This window comes from Phodopus roborovskii, unplaced genomic scaffold (assembly GCF_943737965.1).
Source record: "Phodopus roborovskii unplaced genomic scaffold, PHOROB, whole genome shotgun sequence".
Taxonomy (NCBI): domain Eukaryota; kingdom Metazoa; phylum Chordata; class Mammalia; order Rodentia; family Cricetidae; genus Phodopus; species Phodopus roborovskii.
In genome coordinates, this window is record NW_026126541.1 from 20,685,473 (window position 1) to 20,707,152 (window position 21,680).

Consider the following 21,680-nt stretch of genomic DNA (forward strand, 5'->3'; position numbering starts at 1 on the left):
GACATGCAGGGCAACACAGAGGAAACCCTGTCTCAAAACAAAACAAACAAACAAAATAATGGCAATAATAACAACAACAATAATATTTCCATAAAAAGAGTAAACTTTGTTTATACGGTAAAAACATTACCGTCTATAAGATGATGAGCTATGGCTGAGTTGACACAGTTGATTGGTGGTATGGGGTGTGAGAGCATATCCGGTGGAAATTGCAGGTGCTGTGTGTTCAGGCCTGATAAGGCTGTGGGAAGTTTACATGGGCAAACAGGGTCAGAAGCACCTTAGAGCCATTACGAATTTTATTTTGAATTAATTATGGTTGTTGAGTGTTCAGAAACCTTTTATCATAGCTAAAGTTTTTGTTACTCCTACACTCAGTTATGTGACCCCACATGGGGCCATGCCTCACAGTTTAAGAAGCTATGGACTAGTCGGACTACCGTCACGTGGTCTCCTTGCTCTTGGTTGCTTTGATACACCTACTGAGTGTCTTCCTGAACGAAGGACTGATGCTCTCTAGCTCACTGTGGTCACTCTCCACCTATTCTATTAGCTATCTCCCCAGTTAAAGACACATTTGGGAAATATGGCTTTATGCCTCGCCCAAGTATCGGGTGAAATTCCAGTGGGCCAAGAACAAGACTGTAGACACAGGTAACCTGGGAATGTTTCACTAGAAGAAAGAAAATGACTATATACATGTCCTCCACAGGCTAAGCATCTGCACACTTGGTTCCCAGTTGGTGGCATGTTGTTGGAACCATTCAGAGACAGAGTCTTACTGAAGGAAGGGCTTTAGTGAGGATGGGCTTTGAGGTTTTAGAGCCCAGCCCACTTCCTGTTTTGTTTTTTACTGGAGGAAGTGTAATCTTTCTGCTTCCTGGTTGGCTGGCTGGCTCCTACCTGCACGGCTTTCCACCATGATGCACTGCATCCCCTGGGTTCTATATGCTAACAACCACTGCCCCTACCCCCTCACGCCCTACCCTCCAAGCCCCTGTCTACCCTAAGTTGCTTCTCATCAGAGGATTCCATGACAGCAACGGGAAAGTAGCTAACACAGATGCCACTCTCTACCTTATAGTAAGCCCTAGTAAAAAGGTACGGTTACCTTGTTTTAGCCATTTTAAGATTGAGGTTAAAAGTCACTAGGCAAAGTTCTCAAAAGTCTCGAAGCTATTAAGCAGTCAGACTTTCATGTTAACATACCTTATAACTGTAAGGACATTTGAAATTTGCAGGTATTTGTATCCCTACTGCCAACCTAGACTGTAAAAGGACTCAAGGCAAATCCTGGGTATACAATTAGACATTCAGAAACATCATTTCAGAAACAGCCAAAGAAATTCTTAGTCACTGTTTTTGTTGCCGTGAAGAGACACCATGACTGAAGTAACTCACATAGAAGAAAGCAGTTAATTGGGGGCTGGCTTACAGCTTCAGAGACTTAGTCCATTATTATCATGGCAGGAGCATGGCAGAACTCATAGCACTGCAACAGTAGCTGTGAGGGGCATTCTCATCCACAGGTGTGTGTGTGTGTGTGTGTGTGTGTGTGCACACACACAGTCTCACAAACACACACAGATACACATACACACACACACACACACACACACCTGAGAAAGGGCCACTCTGATATCTTATTTTGTAAGAAATCGGCATGTCCCCCCCAGCATTCCCAACTGGCTCAGGTTGGCTTGGATGGGCAAAACAGATGTGAGGATCTTGCTCACCAGGATCCTTATCAGTTGGCATAGTTCATCTGGTACCTGACACAGAGTAGGGACTCAAAAAATGATCACCGAATACATTAGTATTGAATGAATGAGGATATTTTTCTCACCATAATTTTTATGAGAAATAGCAAGGACATGCAAAGAAGGCAGAGATAAGAGGGGACCAACCCAATTCTGACAGGTCACTTTCAAATTCTCCTCAGCTCATTTACAAAGACAATGCGGGTCAGACAAATGTTGAGATCAGTTTCTCTTATCTATAGATGCTGGCATTCAATTTGTTAAGTTTCAAAGCTTGCTCCTTTCTATACTCCTTAGGGACATATTTTACAAGTCTTTTCATCTAAACTAAAATGTGACACTGAATTTGACTGATAGTAGAGTAGTAATGCTCTGTCTGACCCAACTTTGCTGCCCAAGTTTGCTGCCTTGTTCTTTAATGTCTCTTCACTCCAGAGAAGGAGTTCAAATATAGCGTCTACACAGCTATTCATGCTTCAAGGAGAGTTTCTAATTATCATTGATGCTACTATCTTGCAAGGATTAGAAAGAAAGGGTTCTCAAAAAAAGGGGGGGTGGGGAGAAATTCCATTTTCATCTCACAGAAAGGAAAATGTAGCCATTATCCTTGGATAACCAAAACTTCTATTAAAAAAGAAAAGCACAAGCCTCAGCATGGCCGCATGCTCCCACCCGCCTCCCTCGGAAGCAGAGGCCCCAGTGCACTGACACATCTGAAGCTGCCTGCAGAAAAGCACAGGGGATCTCCTGGAATTCAATCTATGCACACACAGGAGCTCTGAGCTAATTTTAATTCTGAACTGTAGTGACCATGGCTCTATTGGAGCTATTTTTATTTAACTCTAAAATAAAATCCTACCAGCTCTAGATTAATATCTCTGCATTAGAGACACAATGAATTAACAAAATGATAACAAACTGCCTCCACTTGGCTGCAAACATAGCTGACCAGTAGGACATTTGTTAACAAAATGTAACAGCAGTAGATCAAATATGAAGATGCATGAATCATTAGAAAGCATTTGACTAAATTCAATTCTCTTTCACTAAATACAATCTAGAATATGATACTCCTTTTTTCAATGGATTTAAACTATTTTAAGCCAAAAGCCAATGTCATACTCACTAGTAAACACGAAAGACATTTTTCCTAGCTTGGGACTAATATAAAAAGGCCCAATTTTTTAACCATTAGTTATTAATATACTGAAATTTTTATAAAAGAGAAATAATAACTTGAGAATAACATAGTTCTTTACCTACAAGACTGAGGACAATCTACCACAAAATTAAATTGATTAAATAAAATATACTAACATATTTCAAGAAGGCAAAGTTTGAAGAGGGGCATGTTATGGGATATGAAGAGGGAAGTTGGGAAATGTGTTCTTAAAAAAATAATTGGAGATGAAAAATATTAACACATTTAAAAATCATGAATCAGAAAGATGGGATTAATAAGAATTCTATAAACTTCAAGTGACAGATATAAAAACATTTGAGGAAGTCAAGAAACATTCCAGGACAGAAGAGCCAACTATGATAGATTCTGAATTAAGGTATAAACTTATTATACTCTCAACCAGGGTTCTGAAAAAATTCTAAGATTTTGGCAAACCTCTCAAAAGTTTCTGTAAATTAACTGTAAGACTAAACAAGGGGGAATACAGACTGTTTGAGTAAGAATGCCAGTTAAAAAATACATTCAAATATGCTAAGGCCAATGCATTAAAACAGCACAAGACATAGAGAAACAAAAGGTACTTTCAGGTCTCTGTCTTATAATGCGGAAGAATACTACTTGAAGTTAGGCTGAGTTACAATACAAATTTAAATGTGTATTACATGCAAATATGTCCTGCAAAATATATCACATCAGTTAAGATCTATAAAAAAATCCAATATTCAGTTTCAGTGAAAAAAAATATATGTTCAAAAATCAAATGACAGACACCTTAGACCTAAGCTGACTTTTCAAGTATGCAGTGTGTGCTTAGGAATTATCCGTGGTTAGACAATAAATAATATTGAAAATTACTGGCTAAGTATTCACTTTACAGAGCCTAGCTCCTGCCCGCTGTGCTTGCTGTGCATAGCACAGTGCCGAGGTCTCTGGTGGTCGCTCAGTTGGTGAGGCTCCATCAGAGCATGCGCAACCCACTTGACCCCAGCTTTTCTGTCCGTGTGTCCGTGTGTCCACGTGCCTGCTCTTTTTTCATTCCCTCATTGACCCAGTCCAGCCAAATCCCAGATGCCCTGCATGGCAGAAAGAGATGAGAGAAATGACGTAATAACTTTACAATCATAAAAAGTAAAACTTCATTTACATGTCTTAGAAACAAAGGACAAGGGATTGTGGGCTGTCCAGCCATAATGTGCAACATCTATAACATAATTCCTACATCAGAGGCTCATGGGACAGAGTGAAGGGGCGGGGATGGAAAGGGTGTAAGAGTTAAAGGACCAGGAAGTCTTCTGTGAGACTGTGTCTCTTGGGAGTGATGGAGAAGCTGCATCTATGACACCTCCACTATAAAGACGCCCAAACAAGCCCTGAGGAACACAACACCAACTAGCGTGAAAGAGGGAAATCCCATGGGGCCCCATAGGGCCATCCACAGACTAAGAACAACAGGCAACTAGGAAGGCTGAGAGTGGGAGAAATAGCCTTCCTCAAGGGCCACCACCCCTCCCCCACCCCAGTTAGTTATACCAACATCAGCCTCGAACCGTATACATACAAGGACGCTTAATCAACTAAGCAGGTTGTATTCAAATATTTAGGTGTGTGTGTGTGTGTGTGTGTGTGTGTGTGTGTGTGTGTGTGTGAGAGAGAGAGAGAGAGAGAGAGAGAGAGAGAGAGAGAGAGAGAACAAAATAAAGCAAAAGGCAATGTATGTAGATTAGTCGTAGAGAGACTAACAGAGTGAGGGACCTAAGTGCCCAAAATGAGTAAAGGGGATTAATACGATCCCAGAACCACACTAAGGTTTGAAATTACTTAATGCTATTGGGACTCTCACTATAAGGGAATGCAATGCGAGGAGTCCAGCATCTAAAATTCTGTATGATATATTCACAGGGTGATTTCAGTTTTGATTTGGAAAGCAAAAATCTAGCTCTGCCTCTCCCCAAGGTAAAAGGCTTTGAACAAAATGTTGTCTTCCAGTAGCCCAGTTCCTTCAACTCTCAAGAAAGAGGGCCAAATTTGGGTGCCTCTCCTTCCCAGTCTTCAATTCTGAATTACTGTATGGCACAGTTTAGAGTCAAAATCAGTACATCATAAACAGATGCGCAATGTGTGCATGAACAATTAAAGGATAAAACATAGGAACTGGGAAGACAGCTAGCTCAGTCAGTAAAATGCTTGCTATGGAAGCATGAGGGCCTGAGGTGGATCCCTAGAATCCTGTGAGCGAGCCAGCAGCAGTGGCGTGTGCTTGTAATCCCAAAGCCTGGGAGCGAGAAACAAGCTGGAGCTGGCTGGTCAGGCAGCCTGGCTCAGTCAGTAAGCTCCAGGTTCATCCAGGTGGACAGGGACTGCGGCAAGCACCCACCTTCATGCAGAGTCGCACTCATGTGAGTGTATGTGCACACGTAAGGCCCCCACGCACCCCCACACATAAAAGATAATACACAGAATTTCAGTTGTTAAAGTGACATTTGTACTAAAGACTTTTAACTATTACAGGTGACATACTTTAAGGCATGATTGCTGGGATGGTGACGGTTCTTTAGAAATGCCCAGCACGGCTGAAAATAAGCACGCTCTCCTCCCCTGGAGCTAATTTAATCTGGATTTGCCTGTCTGGGATATGGACACTCTACACCTGCTGTCAGCTGTCCCATGACTTGACACTGGAGAATCTCCAGCCATTTCCAGCCAGCACTGGGCACGCAAAAAAAAAAAAAAACCTAGATTCAGAGGCACTGACTGGAGAACACACAAGGTTGCCAGGCGGCTGCTGCTGCTGCATTCACCTCCAGAAATGCACCACTGCAAAGCTTCTTGTGCACATGCAGCATTTCATGCAGATTCTAGAAGTTCTTGTCTTCTCAGAAATCATGTCTGCCATGGCACTGGGAATCAAACTCCGGGTCTCATGCATATTAGGCAAGCCTGCTGTTGCTGAGTATATCCTCAAATTCAATCATGATGGAGCATATTTTATTTCACAACTACTTCTAGTTTTTCTAATCTCCACCACTGTGAATTTTAAAATCATGCCCAAGCCACAACTGAAGGAAAAAACCTCAAACCCAGGAAGCCAGGCAGAGTCCAGAACAAACCAGCCTGCTGAGCGGTGAGTCAGCCCAGACCCCGGGCAGCTAACAAAGAATCCCGGCTCTGCCCTGTCCTCTGAATCCATTCTGCCTTTGGGGGTGAAGAAGCGAAGACAAGACTTCATGCCAAGAGTTTTCACTTCTGTGACACTTCCAGAGATCGACAAACCAGGCCGATGGGACACTACAGTTCTTCCAAGCAAACCATTCACTGGTGGAAAGATGTTCGTCAATAAAGCTGTTCTTGTGTGGGATAACACGTGAATTTAGAAATGACAGCGTTTGAAGTAACTCCAGCGATATCCAAATGAAAGTGTGTTATATGATATTTTAATCCCAGACGTGTATAGCATGCACTGGGTCACATGTGTTTTTTCCCAAATGATTTTCTTTCCACTCCCTGGATTTTCCATACTCAGTAATATTATATAGTTTAAATTTACAATGAAGTCATCGAAACAGTGTCTCTCCTTGCTTTTACCTCCTCCTGAATTCTGAATAAAGAAGCCCCCCCCCCCCCGTTTAATTACCACAATGTAGCTAGCTGCTTCTACCAAGAAATAAAAACACACAGATGCCAGCTGACTCCTGGGTGTGGGTGCACCCGTAGACAGCCCCTTCAAAGGAGAACTTTTCACAGTAACTGTGAGTGGTGGGTGGCAGAGCCTAGAACCTGACCTCAGCAATGTCACCACCAAGCAGAGAGATATAACCGGCTTTAGATAGACTGATAATGAGTCTGGCTGACACCAACTGGCCTGGACTGTCCATTAGCTCTGTCAGTATTGGGCTACTGTGTTTTGTTTCCCAAGGTACTTTGATCTTACCCCAGTGTCACAACCTCGGTGAGGGGATACTGGCATCTTGGGGGGGGAGGGAATGGTAAGGATGCCTCATACATTACAGCCAGAAGGCAGAGTTTTTATCGTATTGTGAATCTGGAACAGAAGCTGGGTGAAGGTTGGAGGGCTGCAAGCATCATCCTGTATTACATACTCCAGACCCTGCTAGCTGGATAGCAGGAGGGAGAAAAAGAAATAAATGTCTGTAGCCTCTCAGGCAGTAGCCAGTCTGGGCAGAACATGAGACCTCAGAGACCTCAGGCAGGTCCAGGTACTGAGCCTCTAGGAAACAGCCCTGAATCACTGTAGTGAAAAGAGAAGTTAAATTATTTTCCTGCCATGCTACTGGGTATAAAATAAGCTCACAGTAGCCGGGCAGTGGTGGTGCACACCTTTAATACGAGCACTTGGAAGGCAGAAGTAAGTGCATCTCTGTGAGTCTGAGGCCAGCCGGGTCTACATAGTGAGTTCCAGGATATCCAGGGCTATGTAGAGAAACCCTGTCTCAAACAAATTCAAAACAAAACAAATATAAAAGCTCACACTGGTTTGTATGTGTTGAATTCTTTACTTTATATTAGGTGGTACTCTCAACACTTTATATGTATCCCATTCAATTTCACAACATCCTATTAAGTACCACTACCACCCTCCACTGTGTACACTCAGGCATTTTGGCAGCATATCTTGCAGGGGACCACATCAGTTATTAGCAGTGGAGTCAGGATTATAAACAGGCCAAGCAACTGCCTCCAGAACCCAAACTTACAGAATGTAAGGAGAGAAAATCCAGAGCTACCTTTCTTTCACATCTAAATCTGTGCATTAAAGATCACACATGTTGGGTCGTTGCTTGGGATGTAATTCCCTTGCATATTTGTGCTTCCTGTCATGCAAAATACAAGGCAGATCCCCAATATATAAAGTGAGTAAGTGTGGGACTACTCAAGAGAAGCAGAGTGAAATGCTGAGATACCCGTGGCCAGCACCTCACTCACCAGACTGAGGCTCCAAATCCTCCTGGAATGAATGCTGGTTTTAAAAATAAAACACCTCATCCAAATGATTATCTCCCAGAATTAGATGCCCCGAGACTCAAAGTAAGCCCAGGCAGAACAGCAGAATCAAAAGAAAATCATCAACAAAATAAAAAGAAAAGACGAAGATGCTCCTACTCACCGTCACAGAGGACCTAAGAGACCCTGATCCCGCCCTGACACTAAACAGCTCCAGCCTGAAGAGCTCAGAGGCCAGGGGAGGTGGGATTTGGAGCTGAAGGGAGAATTAAGAATGGGCAAATCCAATAAACAGGCCAGAGGTGGGATACAGAGCCAGCAGGAACCAGGGCCAAAAGCCCGTGGGGAGGAGGGAGGTTCAGTAGGAACAGAGGTGGGAATAGGGGTGCGTGCAGGCTCTGCTCACCCAGCCCGTTCCTCAGGCTTCGGCTGTCAGAGTACTGTGACATAAGAATGACAAGAACTTACCAGAACTTCAATAATCAGTATCTGAAGGGAAAAGAAAAACAGCTACATGGCCCTTCTCCCCAAATCAAACATTGCCTTTCCCTTACACACAGAGGCATGCCATTCACAGGTGAAGGCTTCAGGATCTTCAGAGGTGCCTGCTTTGAGGGCAGTGGGGTTCCCAGTGAAGAGTGCTTGGACCCATTACACAGCTGTACCTGTACTAGCAGCGGGAGCCTGGGCAGGCCTTAACCTCTTAGAGCTTCAGACTTCAGTCTGCTCCTGCATCATGTGGATACCTTCCTAGGGCTGCGGGTTAGGCATTTTAACACACACGAAGTACTCAGCGGCAGTGTCTTGGGCGAAGTTCTCAGTGAAGGCTGGCTTATTGCTCTCTGGTTGGGAAGATTTAACTTCACCCTGAACCTCTCTCCGTTTTCTCTTCCATGTTGCATTCTGATTCCTAAGCTGCTGTGACAAATGACTACATGCAAATGACTACAGTTGACTGAATTAAATAATACAAATTTGTTACTGTACAGCGCTGGAGGTCTGAAGTCTGGTGGGTTGCAAGCTTGTTTCCTTCAGCAGGCTCTAGGAAAGAATTCTTTTTATTTTTTTTTTCACCCTTTTTCCACCCTTCAGGCTGTAGATCAAACCCAGAGCCTCAAATATGCTGGGCTGGTGTTTTACCAGCCATCTGCTTGTGCCCTTTATCTCTTTTTACAAAATGCAAAATACCTCTCTCTACAAATTCTCATCCTTCATCTGATAGGGGCTGTGTAATCAGATTGAACCTACACAGAGATCCAGGATAATGTCTTACTTTAAACACATCTGCAGACTCCATTTGGTCATATAAAGTGGTATATCCACAGATTCCCAGGACTCACCCTGACTATCCTTGACCTCCCACACATACCTCCGAAACCTCAAACTACAGACTTCCACAGCAAAGAAACGATAATGCTACTAGCTAACTTGTTGAGTAGTTAGCATATGTTATGTAAGGTCCTATGCAACTTGCTTTGAGTGAATCATCTAACTGGAGACATTATTTTTAATTACCTTACAAAACAATTGTTTGTCCAGGGTCAGACACCAAAAAGGTGTCTGACTGTATCCTTTAAGCCATGGTACCTGATAGGAGAAGACTTCAAGACAAGAGGTACTCATGTTCCCTGGCTAATGAGAGGGTCCTGCGAGTCTTTGGTAAAAGGAACACACAGATGGCGGTGTACTCAGAACATGCCCTCATATGCAAAAGAGACACTTTGGGATTGCCAACAAGCCAAGAAGAAACCACCTAGACCTGAGGTTTCATGAGGGTAAGGAGAAATAAGGCTGTTTCTGTCTCTAGTTAAAACACTCCATCTGACCTTAAAGAAAGAATTTGTATGACTTCCTGGAGAGACTTCCTACTGAGTCAGGTGGATCCAGAACATATAAAACAGGCTGAAAAGCCTGGGAACCTTTGTGGTCCAGCAAAAGCTTGCTTTTGTCACTGAGCTTGCTTTACACTAGGCCTAAGCCATTCCCTCCACCACTGCAGGAATACAAGCCCCCATGTGCCACAGGTTTCAACATAGTCTAGTTTTGCCTCTACCATACCTAAATATCCCCAAATGACCTCTTTTCTTTCCAGTTCTCATACAGCCAATGGCTAAAATCCAAGTATGACTGGCAGAGGGAGGGAAGGGGCAAGCTGCACAATTGCTCCGCATGCCTGGTAAGCTGGCTTGGGTAGTCAAAGCTTTCAAACATCAACCACTGAACAATTTAGTCCTAGCCTTATCTGACCCTTTCCAATGAGCTGAATTAAAGCTGTTAAGTTTCACCAGATCACTTGTATGGATCGTGAATGAGCTCTAAGTCAGATGCAGGATGGCACAGTGGTCAAGAGGATGGATTCTAGAGCCCGTCTGCTTTGATTAGTCTCACCTGTGACTTACTGCACATTAATCTTCCTCTACCTCTGCTTTCTCATCTTCAAAATGGACTTAATAATCGATGTATACATTCATCGGCAGAAACTGAGAAACCATTCATGTTATGTCGAAGCCATTTTCACTGTTCCCACAAAAAAAGATACATATGCCCAATATTACATAACACCTCTGTCCATTATTGTTAGTACTCAGGCATCTGTACTGGCCTGCCCTTGGGGTTCTGACAGGATATACCCTCAACTGCAGCCAATAAGAGCAACACCTGTGCACATTCATTATGTTCTCTTTTTAAAGCCCCCCCCTGCCCTTCCCTCTCTCTCTCTTTCCTCTCTCCCACTGCTCCTCCCGAACTTGGTCTCCCCCTCCCTTTTCCACTTTGTATGAACCCTTTCTCTAATTAAAAAAAAAATCCCTCTGCTTGAACCCTGTCACATGGCATCTTTCTCTCATGTGCAGCGCAGCTTTTCTTAAATTCTAACAATTATTTCTGAAGTAAAGATAGATGAATAGTTGTTACCAGCTAAGAAAAGAAGGGACTATTACAAAGTCACATCAGGCTGGACCAAGTTTTGTTGCCAATCCTATAAATCCACAGAGGGCCACAGGTAAGGGTTCAGCTCTCTGGCACTTCTTCCCAATGCTGTAAAAGGGGCGGGGGACCTTAAACAGGAAACTTTAAAGATACAGCTTGCAAACCAGTTCCCTTTGCAGATTAACTATGTGGAAACAATTCTCTAGGGCAGGACTTTCTGAGATAATGCCAATGTCCTGTATTTATAACCTGTTTATATAGCCACATGTAGCATCCAAGCATTTAGATGTGGTTAATTTCATTTATTTAAACTCATTTAAACTTAATCACATGTGGCTAGTGGCTACCATATTGACAATACAGCCATAAAGAGCTATGTTCCCAATGTGGCCCATGGAAACCTACTCAAGCCATAACTCAACTGAATTAACATTGAATTAGCAAGCCTGAATTCTGCATCCAGGAAGCAGAGGGGATGGGGGAGACTCTTCATTTCCTTGCCAGGCCTCACAGCTGGCACACTTTGATATCTCCTTCCTCGTTTTTTCCATTCCCCATCCCATCAATCCACAACTCTTGTCTTCCCACCCAAGGTTCACAAGGTTACATGCTTTTCTAAGTCCCATCCACACCTCCCATCACTTGTCAAATAGCTCCCAAGGAAAAATGCAGGAGTCTGGACTGAAGCAGTTGTCCTGTGGAGGCTGCTTTGTGGAAGGCAGGAACTGCCAACACACACATACCTACAGAATAGCCGTGCTCTATGAAAATGTCCCCTCTGTTTACAAAATTCCTCACCTTTTCAACTTTCCTTTATTCATTCAGAAATTTGTAGCAAACTACACACAGCAAGCAGATGCCATCAAATCTAAGATGAAAATCCGAAGAAACATATAGCCGAGAACTATTGTGAATAGAAAAAGAAAACCAACAACCTTCACTGGACCATCGCTTCACCCCCATCCAGAGCTGGAATGTGTCAAGGAGCTTGTCTTACTAGAAGGACTGGGGAAGAAAGCCCTTCCCACTTCATCTCACCTCTTACCTGGTCTGGAGACAAACATGACCAGGAGGCACTCCTGAGCACACAGCAAATTGCCCCTGGGGTGGGGGTGGGGGCTGTAAGTGATGGATATGCAGTACATGTTTCTCTCAATCCTTTAGGTTACACTAACTCCTCTGAAATAGAGCTTTACTTTTTACAAATCCAAGGTCTTAACATAATACCTGCCCGTAATTATTTTTGGAGAGCCTTCCAGGTATGAGTGTCAGACCAAGAAAGTCACAGCAGATACCTGGGGGGAGGGAGGGGAAAAGAGACATCTACATAAATCTCACAGGTCCACTGAGGTAAGAGGCTACTAGAATTAAAGAAGACGCTGGCTGTTTCGGGTTGGGGCAACAAACTTGCTTGCGAGTGAAGGCTGTGTAGTATTTGGGAAGGCCACTGGGGAGACCAGGAAACAGATGAGGAAAAGAAATGAGTAAGTGCTGCTTCTCCAACTTCCTTAACGCTGTCATCTTTAATACAGTGGTGACCTCCGACCACAAAAATTATTTTTGTTGCTACTTCACAATATTTCATAACTATAAGTTTGTCACTGTTATGAATCGTAATGTAAAGATCTGTGTTTTCCAATGGTTTTAGATAAGCCCTGTGAAATGGTCGGTCGGCCCCAAAGGGTTGTGATCCAAAGGTTGAGAACCGCTGCCCTAGAGTATAGTGTCAGGCATCCGTCAGAAAAGCCATGGTTGTGTATAGTAACTGAGGGGCTAGTTGGTTCTTCCTGCACTGACAGCTAGGGACCCGTACTGGTATCTATGGAACCACCTGCCACCACTCCCCAGAATGGCGCTCAACTGCTCCTCTGGGATTCCAATGGTCCTGGTTTTAGCTGTCTTATTCTGTGGCCTTGCCTTCACCCTGCCCAGTCAGGGGTTTCTACGAGAAAGTCAAGAAAATCCACCAATGCTGATGGAATTATGGACTATGTACAAAAAAAAAAAAAAAGGTTTTTTGTTTTTTTTTTTTTAGCAAAGTCAACTCTAGTTATATTCAACTCTAGTTATATTCAGAGAGCTTATTTTTTAAATAACACTGAGATCATTTAATGATGAGCATTTCTTACACTAATTGATTCAGTCATCAAGTATGCCTTGCCTTAAATGTAAACAGGGAGAGTAATTACACTATCCACTTAACACAAGCCATCGCCAAACAATTGTGTGTATCTGGATTATTTAGAAGAAAAGGCATAGATAGCCACTCTCGAAGTCACCAGTTAGAGTGAGACGGGTGCTGTACTGTATTTCCTAGGATTCTGCAGCTAAATCTCCCCGGAAATAATGTCCTTTCCTTGAAATAACGTTGCTGAGTCCCGCCAAGAAAAGGACTCCTACTTTTCTTTGTGCTGGCCACTTCCACACAGCATGAAATGGTGAGCCCAGGCAGGGGTCACCGGGTGACTTCCAGCCTCGCATTCCCGGAGGGATGGTTGCCTGGGCTGTACCCTGGAAGGCGGGAGCCGCCGGGCCACCAGGTACTAGAAGTCTGGCTGCTGCTGGGCGCGACTCCAGCCCCGAGGGCACCCAGGCCAGCTGTCGGGTTCGCGGTCCTTGGGGACCCAGCGGCAGAGCCGCGGGCTCACCTTAGATCTCCGGCTAGTCGTGCGGCGGGCCCAAAGTGCCGCGTCCCTCGGGGACCCGGTCCGCGCGCGCGTCGCAGGAGGCGTGGAGACAGTCCTGGTTTCCGAGTGTCAGTCGCACAGCGGATGCCCAGGAGCGCGCAGGAGCCGGGCAAGTGTCCCGGAGCCCGGCGGGGCGCGCCGCCGCTGATCACCGCTCGAGCCCGCTGTCCCCCGCCTCCCGCCGCCCCCTCCCGCCGCCCGCACTCGGGCGCAGCCCGCGCGTCCCTCGCCCCAGCAGTGCGCGCTGCCCAGAGCCGAGCAGAGCGGGGCGGCGCGGGCCCCCGCCCTGGGCCGGGCTTTCCCAGAACTCGCCCGCGGGGTGAGAGGCCGCGAGCGCCGCCGTGGGCCGCTGGGCGACCAGGGGAGCGGCTAGTGCCTGACCCGCCCCCGACTCTGCCGCACTGGACCCGCCCCCACCACCCTGCCATCCCGCCCTGGCAGTCCAAGCGACCCTCGCCTGGCCCCCTGGCCAAGGCGCCCAGGAGTCGCTCTCTGGCTCAGACCCAAGAGGGAGGCGGCTACAGCTGCGCCGGGTCACCCTGCTCCCGGGAGAGAGGGAACTCTGCACACCTCAGGGGGCTAGAGGTCCTCTGGCACTGTCTCCCATCCTGCAGACCACCTATGAGTGACAGACTCGGAAACTGAGGCCTGAGGTTACTAAGTGACTTGACCAAAGTTACTCTGGTAGGTGTCAGCAGCGAGACTGATGGCCCTGTCACTCATTTCACAAGCACTTGTAGAACACCATACCAACGTCGTGTTCAGGGCAGCCCTCTTGCTGTGTGTGACCCCCATTCCTGTGACCTCTAAAAGACACTTCTGTCTGTTTGGTTTTTCGAAGCAAATCTGGAGGGTTTTCACAGTTGCCAGACACTGCCAGCTCTGCATAGAGCATCCTCCGCTACTGGCCAAAGTTTTACGTCGTCTACGGTTTGGAGCCAGAGACCTGGAGAAAAACCAAAACTCCTCCTGTTTGATTAAACCTGTGCCTTCTGCTTTATGACCCATTTTACAGAGACCCCAGGCCTCACACCTCCTCACACATTCAATCAGAACTGATCCTTTGGGCATACATCTTACATCTGTCTTTCCCTTGGACCAAAGTAACCCTGCACACCACAGCCACAGTTGTTCTCCTCCATGATTTTAATTAATGCAGAAACCGTCAAAATCTCTATATCCCCCTCCATACCAACTCCCCATCACGGGAGGAGGCCAACATGCCCTAGCCACTGTGAACCACACTATAGGATGTGTCCAGCCCCCAGCCTCCCCCAACTCCACCTATAACTTCCCTGACCTCTGTATCTGGATTGTGGTTGCCTCCCACAGGCTCTGCTCTTGCTCAGCTTGGGCCCCTCTTTAAAAAGATCTCCCCTCCTTGGAGCCTCTAGAGCACAGGAGAGGCTGGAACAAGAATGCACAAGACAGCCAAAGAATCCTGCCCATAAGAAAAATCTGCCAGCCCTATCCTTACACTGTTTTGCTGTTTTCTTACCACTAAGATTTTAATGAAGACTAATGTTATTGCTTCCCACTACAGCTGGTTCAGAAAGCCTTAGCAGAAGGCTCTAGGGGAAATTCTTTGTTCATTAAGCACTTAGGATTTCAGTTTAGACCAATGAGAAATAAATGGCCATTTGCCCCAACCCCAGACTTGGACAGGTAAGTGGACGAGGGTAGCAAGAAATACCTTCACTAATAAAAGAAGCAGACATAAAGCATCACACTGTGATTTTTTATAAATCTAGTGATCCGGATATCATCATGACCTGGTACCCAGAGACTTCTGGTTGGTTGTTCTTTCCTTTGAATGTGCTGTGGTTGCTTCAAGGTGGTGGCAATAGAGGCAGTCGGCATCAAGTCCTCCAACTGAGTCATTGCACCATGGAGAACCAAGACAAATGCTGACCCCATAAGCAGCAAGCTGGTCACCCAAGTGTGATGATCCACAGGCCATGCCCCTAGAAAGGGTGCCCTTCCCAAATCTTTGCAAAGAGAGTATCCGGATCAATGTTCCCGCTCACCCCCTCTGTAAATGCCACTGGAGAGAGCCTAGTCCCTGAGGCTGCCTCACCGCATTGGAATGTCTGAGCTAACAGTACTTCCAGAGGGTTCATTGCTCCCTCTGAACAGCACTGCCCAGACTTTCTGGAGATGTTAATTCACTCCACAACCTTGCCAACAGTTGCATACAAGGTGCCTTTTTTACACCCCACTCTCTGTTCAGTCAAACATGCAGACCATCTCAGGGGTACAATGGCTCCATTCAAGACTTTTTCAAAAATACAGCATATAACCTCTGCTCTGTGGGTTGCTGCCAGCCATTATCTGCAGGAAGAAAGACTGTCAGATAAAGCGCCTGAGAATCGGAGAAGCGCTGGACAAATTCCATGGAAAATTCAGTTCAGAGAAGCAAGTCGGCATCTCAGTACAGAAGACCATTCTGCACAGTAAACAACGGCTTCAAGAAACACTACTGTGAAAATGGTATCTACATGTCGTGCATCTACATTGGAAACTGTAGAACCATCTTTTCTGAAGTTGTTGCAAAATAGACCACAAAGTAGGAATGAACTTAAGAGGCAATCCTAGAAATTAAGAATTTAAGTCATAAAATCATTTGCCAGCAGGAGGCCCTACACCCTCTGCTGCACATATTACAAGAAAGACTATGGGCCCTTTGTTGTACTCAACAAGCCAGACATCAGCTCCCCTGCTCTTAAACAAATCCTGAAGTTAAGCATTGAGTAATCAATACAGACTACTACAATGATTTATGTAAAGCTGCTGGGGGAATATGCTTACTGAGAATATGTTTATCTGAAACCCTGGGTGGCTGAGGAAGAGCTGCAGGTACCACCTTGTGTTATGAGGCATTGTTTTGCCTCTCAAGACACTGACTGCAAAGACAGTGCAGACCTTCCTAGCTGGCAAACAGGCAAGAGAGTTCAGATGTTAAGAGCCTGAATCTGGCTTCCTAGAGTGGCTGCATCTGTCGAGCAGTTCCACTTTGTTCCCTTAACCTTAGAGCTGATGTATAACCAATCCCATTCTTCAGTGGCTCTGCATTTGATATTACTAATGAGTCCAAAAAACAATAGAGTTTCAGCCAACACTGAAGAGGAACTGATACATGCCAAAGGGATTGTTTAAATAGAAAATAAAGAGCACAAACTTTTTAAAAAAAATTAATGAACAAGAAATTTCTTCTTGAATACCTGCATGTCACTTCTGCTGCCATTCCTAAACATGATCATTAATATTTGCCACCTAAAGCACAACCTGCTCTCAACCACTGCTGCCAGAGAGTAATAATGGGGTAATAGCAATCACCCGGTGATATTCTAGTACTTTCTTTTACTCCTGGAGGAATCATTGAGCTTTATTCAGGCTTTGCTTTGCTGATGTCTACTTAAATAATGGGTTTTGCATGTATTGTTTCCTCTCTTGCGTGTTTGCTGTGGGTGCCAAGATGAAGACAGTGAACAGAGCAGTCAGCAAAGTCCCTACCTTCTTGATACTGATACTCTGGCTGGAATAGATCTAAATAAGTCAAGCTTGCAGCATAGCAGAAGGTAGCAAATGCTCTCCACTTCTTAAGAAGTGTCCCTTTTCCTTGCTTAGAAACAAGAAGTCTGATTTGAGCAGTTTAGAAAAGAGGAAACAACTCATCTCTCTCTGTGTCTCTTTCCTCCTTTCTCTCTAACTCCCTCCACACTTCCTATAAAAGATGGGGCAGGCTAGAGAGATTGCTCAGCAGTTCAGAGTACCTACTGCTCTTGCAGAGGACCCACACTCAGTCAAGTAGCTCACAACCACTTGTAACTCCAGTTCCAAGGGATCTGACATCCTTTTCTGGACTCCTCAGGCACAAACGCACATGTGACATGCATTCACTCACACACACACACACACACACACACACACACACACACACACACGTGCATACACAGGCACATAAACACATATACACTCAGGCATATGCACACAAACAATAAAAAGAAAAAATCTTTCAAAACAGAGAGAAGACAATTCACTTTCTAAAAAGAGAGCAAAACTCACTAACTTATAGGTTAAAGAAAAATTATATTAGAAACTGAACTGAAAGACAATAAAATAACAAGCCACACACATACAATTGTTGACTGTTAGCTAAAGCAGTAATGGCAGTAAGTCATAACTTTCTAATAGGTGCATTTATCAGAAAGGAAGAAAGGTCTATGATGAGTTATCTAAGCATTCAATAGGAGAATCTAGTTATAGAGCAACAAGAGAAACAGACAGGAGATAAGACATGTAAAAACTATTAATTAAAATTAAGAAAACAAAAAAGCAAAACCTAGAATTTTAAAAGCAAACTATTAGTAAGTGTACTTGAAATTTTTTTGTGTCCCAGCAACTGCTCCCAAATAACCACACAAAGACTTAATATTAATTATAAATGCTTGGTTGATAGCTTAAGCTTGATTTTAACTAGCTCTGATAGCTTAAGTTAATCCACTTCTATTAATCTATGTGCTGCCCTAAGGTCGTTTGCCTCATGTATGTACTTCCCAACCTGCTCACTCTGTGTCTTATGGTGTCTCCTCCTGACTCCGCCCTTCTTCTTCCCAAGATTCTCTCTGCCCCCAAAATCCTGCCTAGCCATTGGCCAGTCAGCTTTTTATTAACAATGAGAGCAACACTTCTTCACGGTGTACAGAAGGATTATTCCACAGCAAGTAAGACTAATTTTTTAAAAAGTATGTAGAAATACAATGAACAGATAATCATACAGCCTATATTTATTAGATGGTTACTTAATGCCAGAGATAGTTCTGAGTACATGGCGTGAATTCTCTCACATGAGTTCTACAACAAACGTATGAAATAAATACTACAGTAATTTCTATTTATGGGAGAGGAAACTGGGGCACAGAAGTGCGGAACTATTTGCCTGGTTCATAAATTCCTGTAAAAGAAATAAAATAGTTTGGGTACTGATTTCTATTCCTTCACCATTAGTCTAAAGATGGTGGCCATAGTGAGCTATAGCAAAGTGGAAGGCCCCAGCCCCCAGGAGAAGCACCGAATACCACTCATTTTTTTTTTTTTTAAGTGAAATGAGAAATTTGACATTTGGCTTTGGTTTTGCCTTTTTAAAATAAATTTACTTATAAATAAAAAGTGTGACTCCTTCAACTTTGCTCTTTTTCAATGTTATTTTGATATCATATGTCCCTTACACTTACATCTGAATTTTAAAATCAATTTGTGCAAAATGGAAGCTGTTATTTTGACAGGGTTTGTGTTGAGCTTGTAGATCCATATGAATGTATTTTTTCTGAAGATGAAACAGCATGGGAAATTTTTCAAAAGATGTAAAAAACTATAGTCTGGAGGTATAGCTCGGTGGTAGAATGTTTGCCCAGAACATGTAAGGCACTAGATTTAATCCCACCCAAATAAACAAATTTCTTCTTGTTATCCCTTCCCACCTCAGACATAGCCACTCAGGTATCCTCCAAGGTTCTCCAGTGCATATTAGAGTATCATATTGGATATCTTATTAATCACCTGCCATAGTACATGGACCTTGGCATTTTCATCTCTCACTATATGCCTGCGTACAGAGAATTGTCTCCTCCATCAATACTGTTTTATTCTGTAGCCAGGCCATCCAGCCTCTTGCTGATGGAAATTTAATTTGCTTTCAACCTTTCTCTATTACAAAAAAAAAGTGACACATATCATTTCATATCCAGATGAATAATATTTCTATGGTGTAGAGTTCTAGAAGTACTAACTACTGGGTCAAAAGGCTTCAGATGTTTTAAATTTAAAGGTTGATGCCAAATTGACTGTGATAGGGGTTGTAACCATTATATTTCCTCCAGCAATGTATGTGGGTCCTTGTTTTCCCTCCTCTTGGCCAACAAAGTCCTTTTCAAACTTCTTGAGGCTATTCCAGCAGGGGCTGTTGGCATTCCCTGCTGGGTGTGTCATTTACCTTGGCATTCTGCCTCCTTTGTGGGAGGTTTTCTGGCCAGGGTGTCCTTACTAGAGATCTTCCCACACCTGTTTAGCCTCCACAGTATTCAGCTTGCTGTATTTAAGGGCTTTGTGAGGCCTATTTTCTTTCGTCTTTTAGATGATATGATCATTTGCTTGAGTGTTTAAAGGCCTATTTTTTCTATCACATATACAAGAGTCAAGATGACTCCTGTAGCAAACAGGTAACAATACAAAAGTTCTAAAATTTGTAGACAGAAACATGGGACTGTATTACTTGGGTCTCAGAGTTGAAACTGAATTTATATAAGAGGCTTTTTAAAAAGAGACTAATTAGGCAAATTTGTTTCTAATCATATGTTATGATCTAAATTGGAACTATCCCCCAATGGGTTCATGTTTAGACTGTTTCCCATTATTTGAGAGGGTGCAGAGTCTTTGGGAGATGGGACTTAGCTGGTGGAAGTCCAGCCCTTCCCCAGTCCAGCCCTTCCCCTGCTTCATGGCTACTGAGATGTGAAGTGAAGTGCAGTCCTCACGGACAGGGGAGCTGTTTCTCTCTGCTGTCCATGTTGTGATGCACTGAAATCCTCGGAAATCATGACTCGAAAGAGACTTTTACTGCCTTCAGTTGTTTCTGTCAGATTGTTTGGTCACAGAAGCACAAAAATAATGAATATACTATGTAGTTTGCACAACCACAAAGAGAAAAACAAAAACAAACAAACAACAACACCAAAAAAAAATTAAGAAAGTGAATTAACAAAGAAAACCCAAAGACTGGAAAAGGAAAGACATAAATCACTGTTATCCTCCAGAGAATGTCTTTGGATCAGAAAAATAGAAAGTAGGAAAATTATATGAACATATGAAAGTATCTGCATCCCTATTTTATATTCTAAAGACAAATAAATGAGACCCACCTCCCACCCTCCCATGAAATAGCTTTTTACACAAACTACCTGGCACAAGAAACAAAACTCCTTCAAGACTGTGAGAGCAAAAGTTAAGATGAAAAGTTATAATGTTTCATACCATATTGATGAGTCTCAACTGGTACAACCACATGAAGACAGATTAGGCAATATCTGGTCTTAGAGAAGACAGTCTTATACTGCAAAATCAGGTTCATTTCTATGTCTATACACCAGAAGAAGTTTTAGAATTCTAGAAATTTCTAGAGGAATTTTATGTATGCATAATGAGATACACTATGCGTTCTTTGCAGTTTGTTTAGGAATTTCCCAAACAAAATCAGCAGAATGCAACATGCCTGAATGTCCACTTACGGAAGATAGACTAACACACTTGCTTTTGCTTGCCCATGAGATAAAATGCTATGCAAAGTTTGAGTGCCACACCCTTCTTATTATGAAGCAGAACCGGAATGTATGCCCAGGGGCCATAGGTCTCTCTAATCCACAGTCTGTTGTTCAGGCTACCATTCAAGGCTCACCTTACTACACCTTTCTGGCTGTTGCAGAACGCAGCCCACCAAACAAGCAAACAAACCCACCATCTTCATCAGATCTGCTGTGCCTGCTTGCAAGAGACCACGAGTGGGCCTGTTGATTGTTGGTGTCCCCTCCCTCACCTGAGATGCTAGCAGCTTCTTCCTGCACTCCCACCCTGGGTATGCAAATCCACCCTGATTTTTTTTATGGCATGAGGGTCCTGCAAACTGTTGAAGTATATAAACTGTGAAGAGTTAACTGGAAGGGACACCTATGCAGCTAGTTGTCCTCCATGCTGACCTGAGACTCTGGTGGTGGCTGCTTTGGAGTCACCACACTCCTGTAATTCCTCACTGTTCTGTCAGAAAGTTCCATAAACTCGTTGTCTCTATAAGATAGTCTCTGTTGGGATTACAGTTTGTTTTGTCTTTGGAGGCCCAAAGAACAAAGGACGGGGTGGGCATTGTTTATGTGTCCCCTGGGAAGGAATTCCCCAACACTAGCATTATGCTTCATTTATTCCACCAAGTTAAGAGCATACTTAGTGTATTTAGTGTAGTCCCTATGAAGCTTTGGATCAGCTCATCCTGCCACTTGTGATGCGCCACATTCACTGGGGAAGGAACTTCCAGAAAACCACCAAACCGTCTTTCCACACCACCAAACATTTTTCCACTTTGATTTTCAATGATATTCAAATAGTGTTGTAATCACA

At 43.9% G+C, this 21,680-nt stretch overlaps 1 protein-coding gene across 1 annotated transcript; it reads left to right on the forward strand.

Annotated features, from left to right (window-relative positions):
* The first annotated feature begins 13,265 nt into the window (after positions 1 to 13,265).
* LOC127233543 (proline-rich protein 2-like) lies at positions 13,266 to 14,162 on the forward strand. The gene has a single exon (XM_051200040.1). The coding sequence runs from the start codon at positions 13,266 to 13,268 to the stop codon at positions 14,160 to 14,162; it is 897 nt and encodes a 298-aa protein (XP_051055997.1).
* Positions 14,163 to 21,680: the final 7,518 nt, after the last annotated feature.

Excerpts from the sequence above, each read along its gene's own strand:
- LOC127233543 (XM_051200040.1), top strand. The coding sequence starts at position 13,266 with ATGGTGAGCCCAGGCAGGGGTCACCGGGTGACTTCCAGCCTCGCATTC.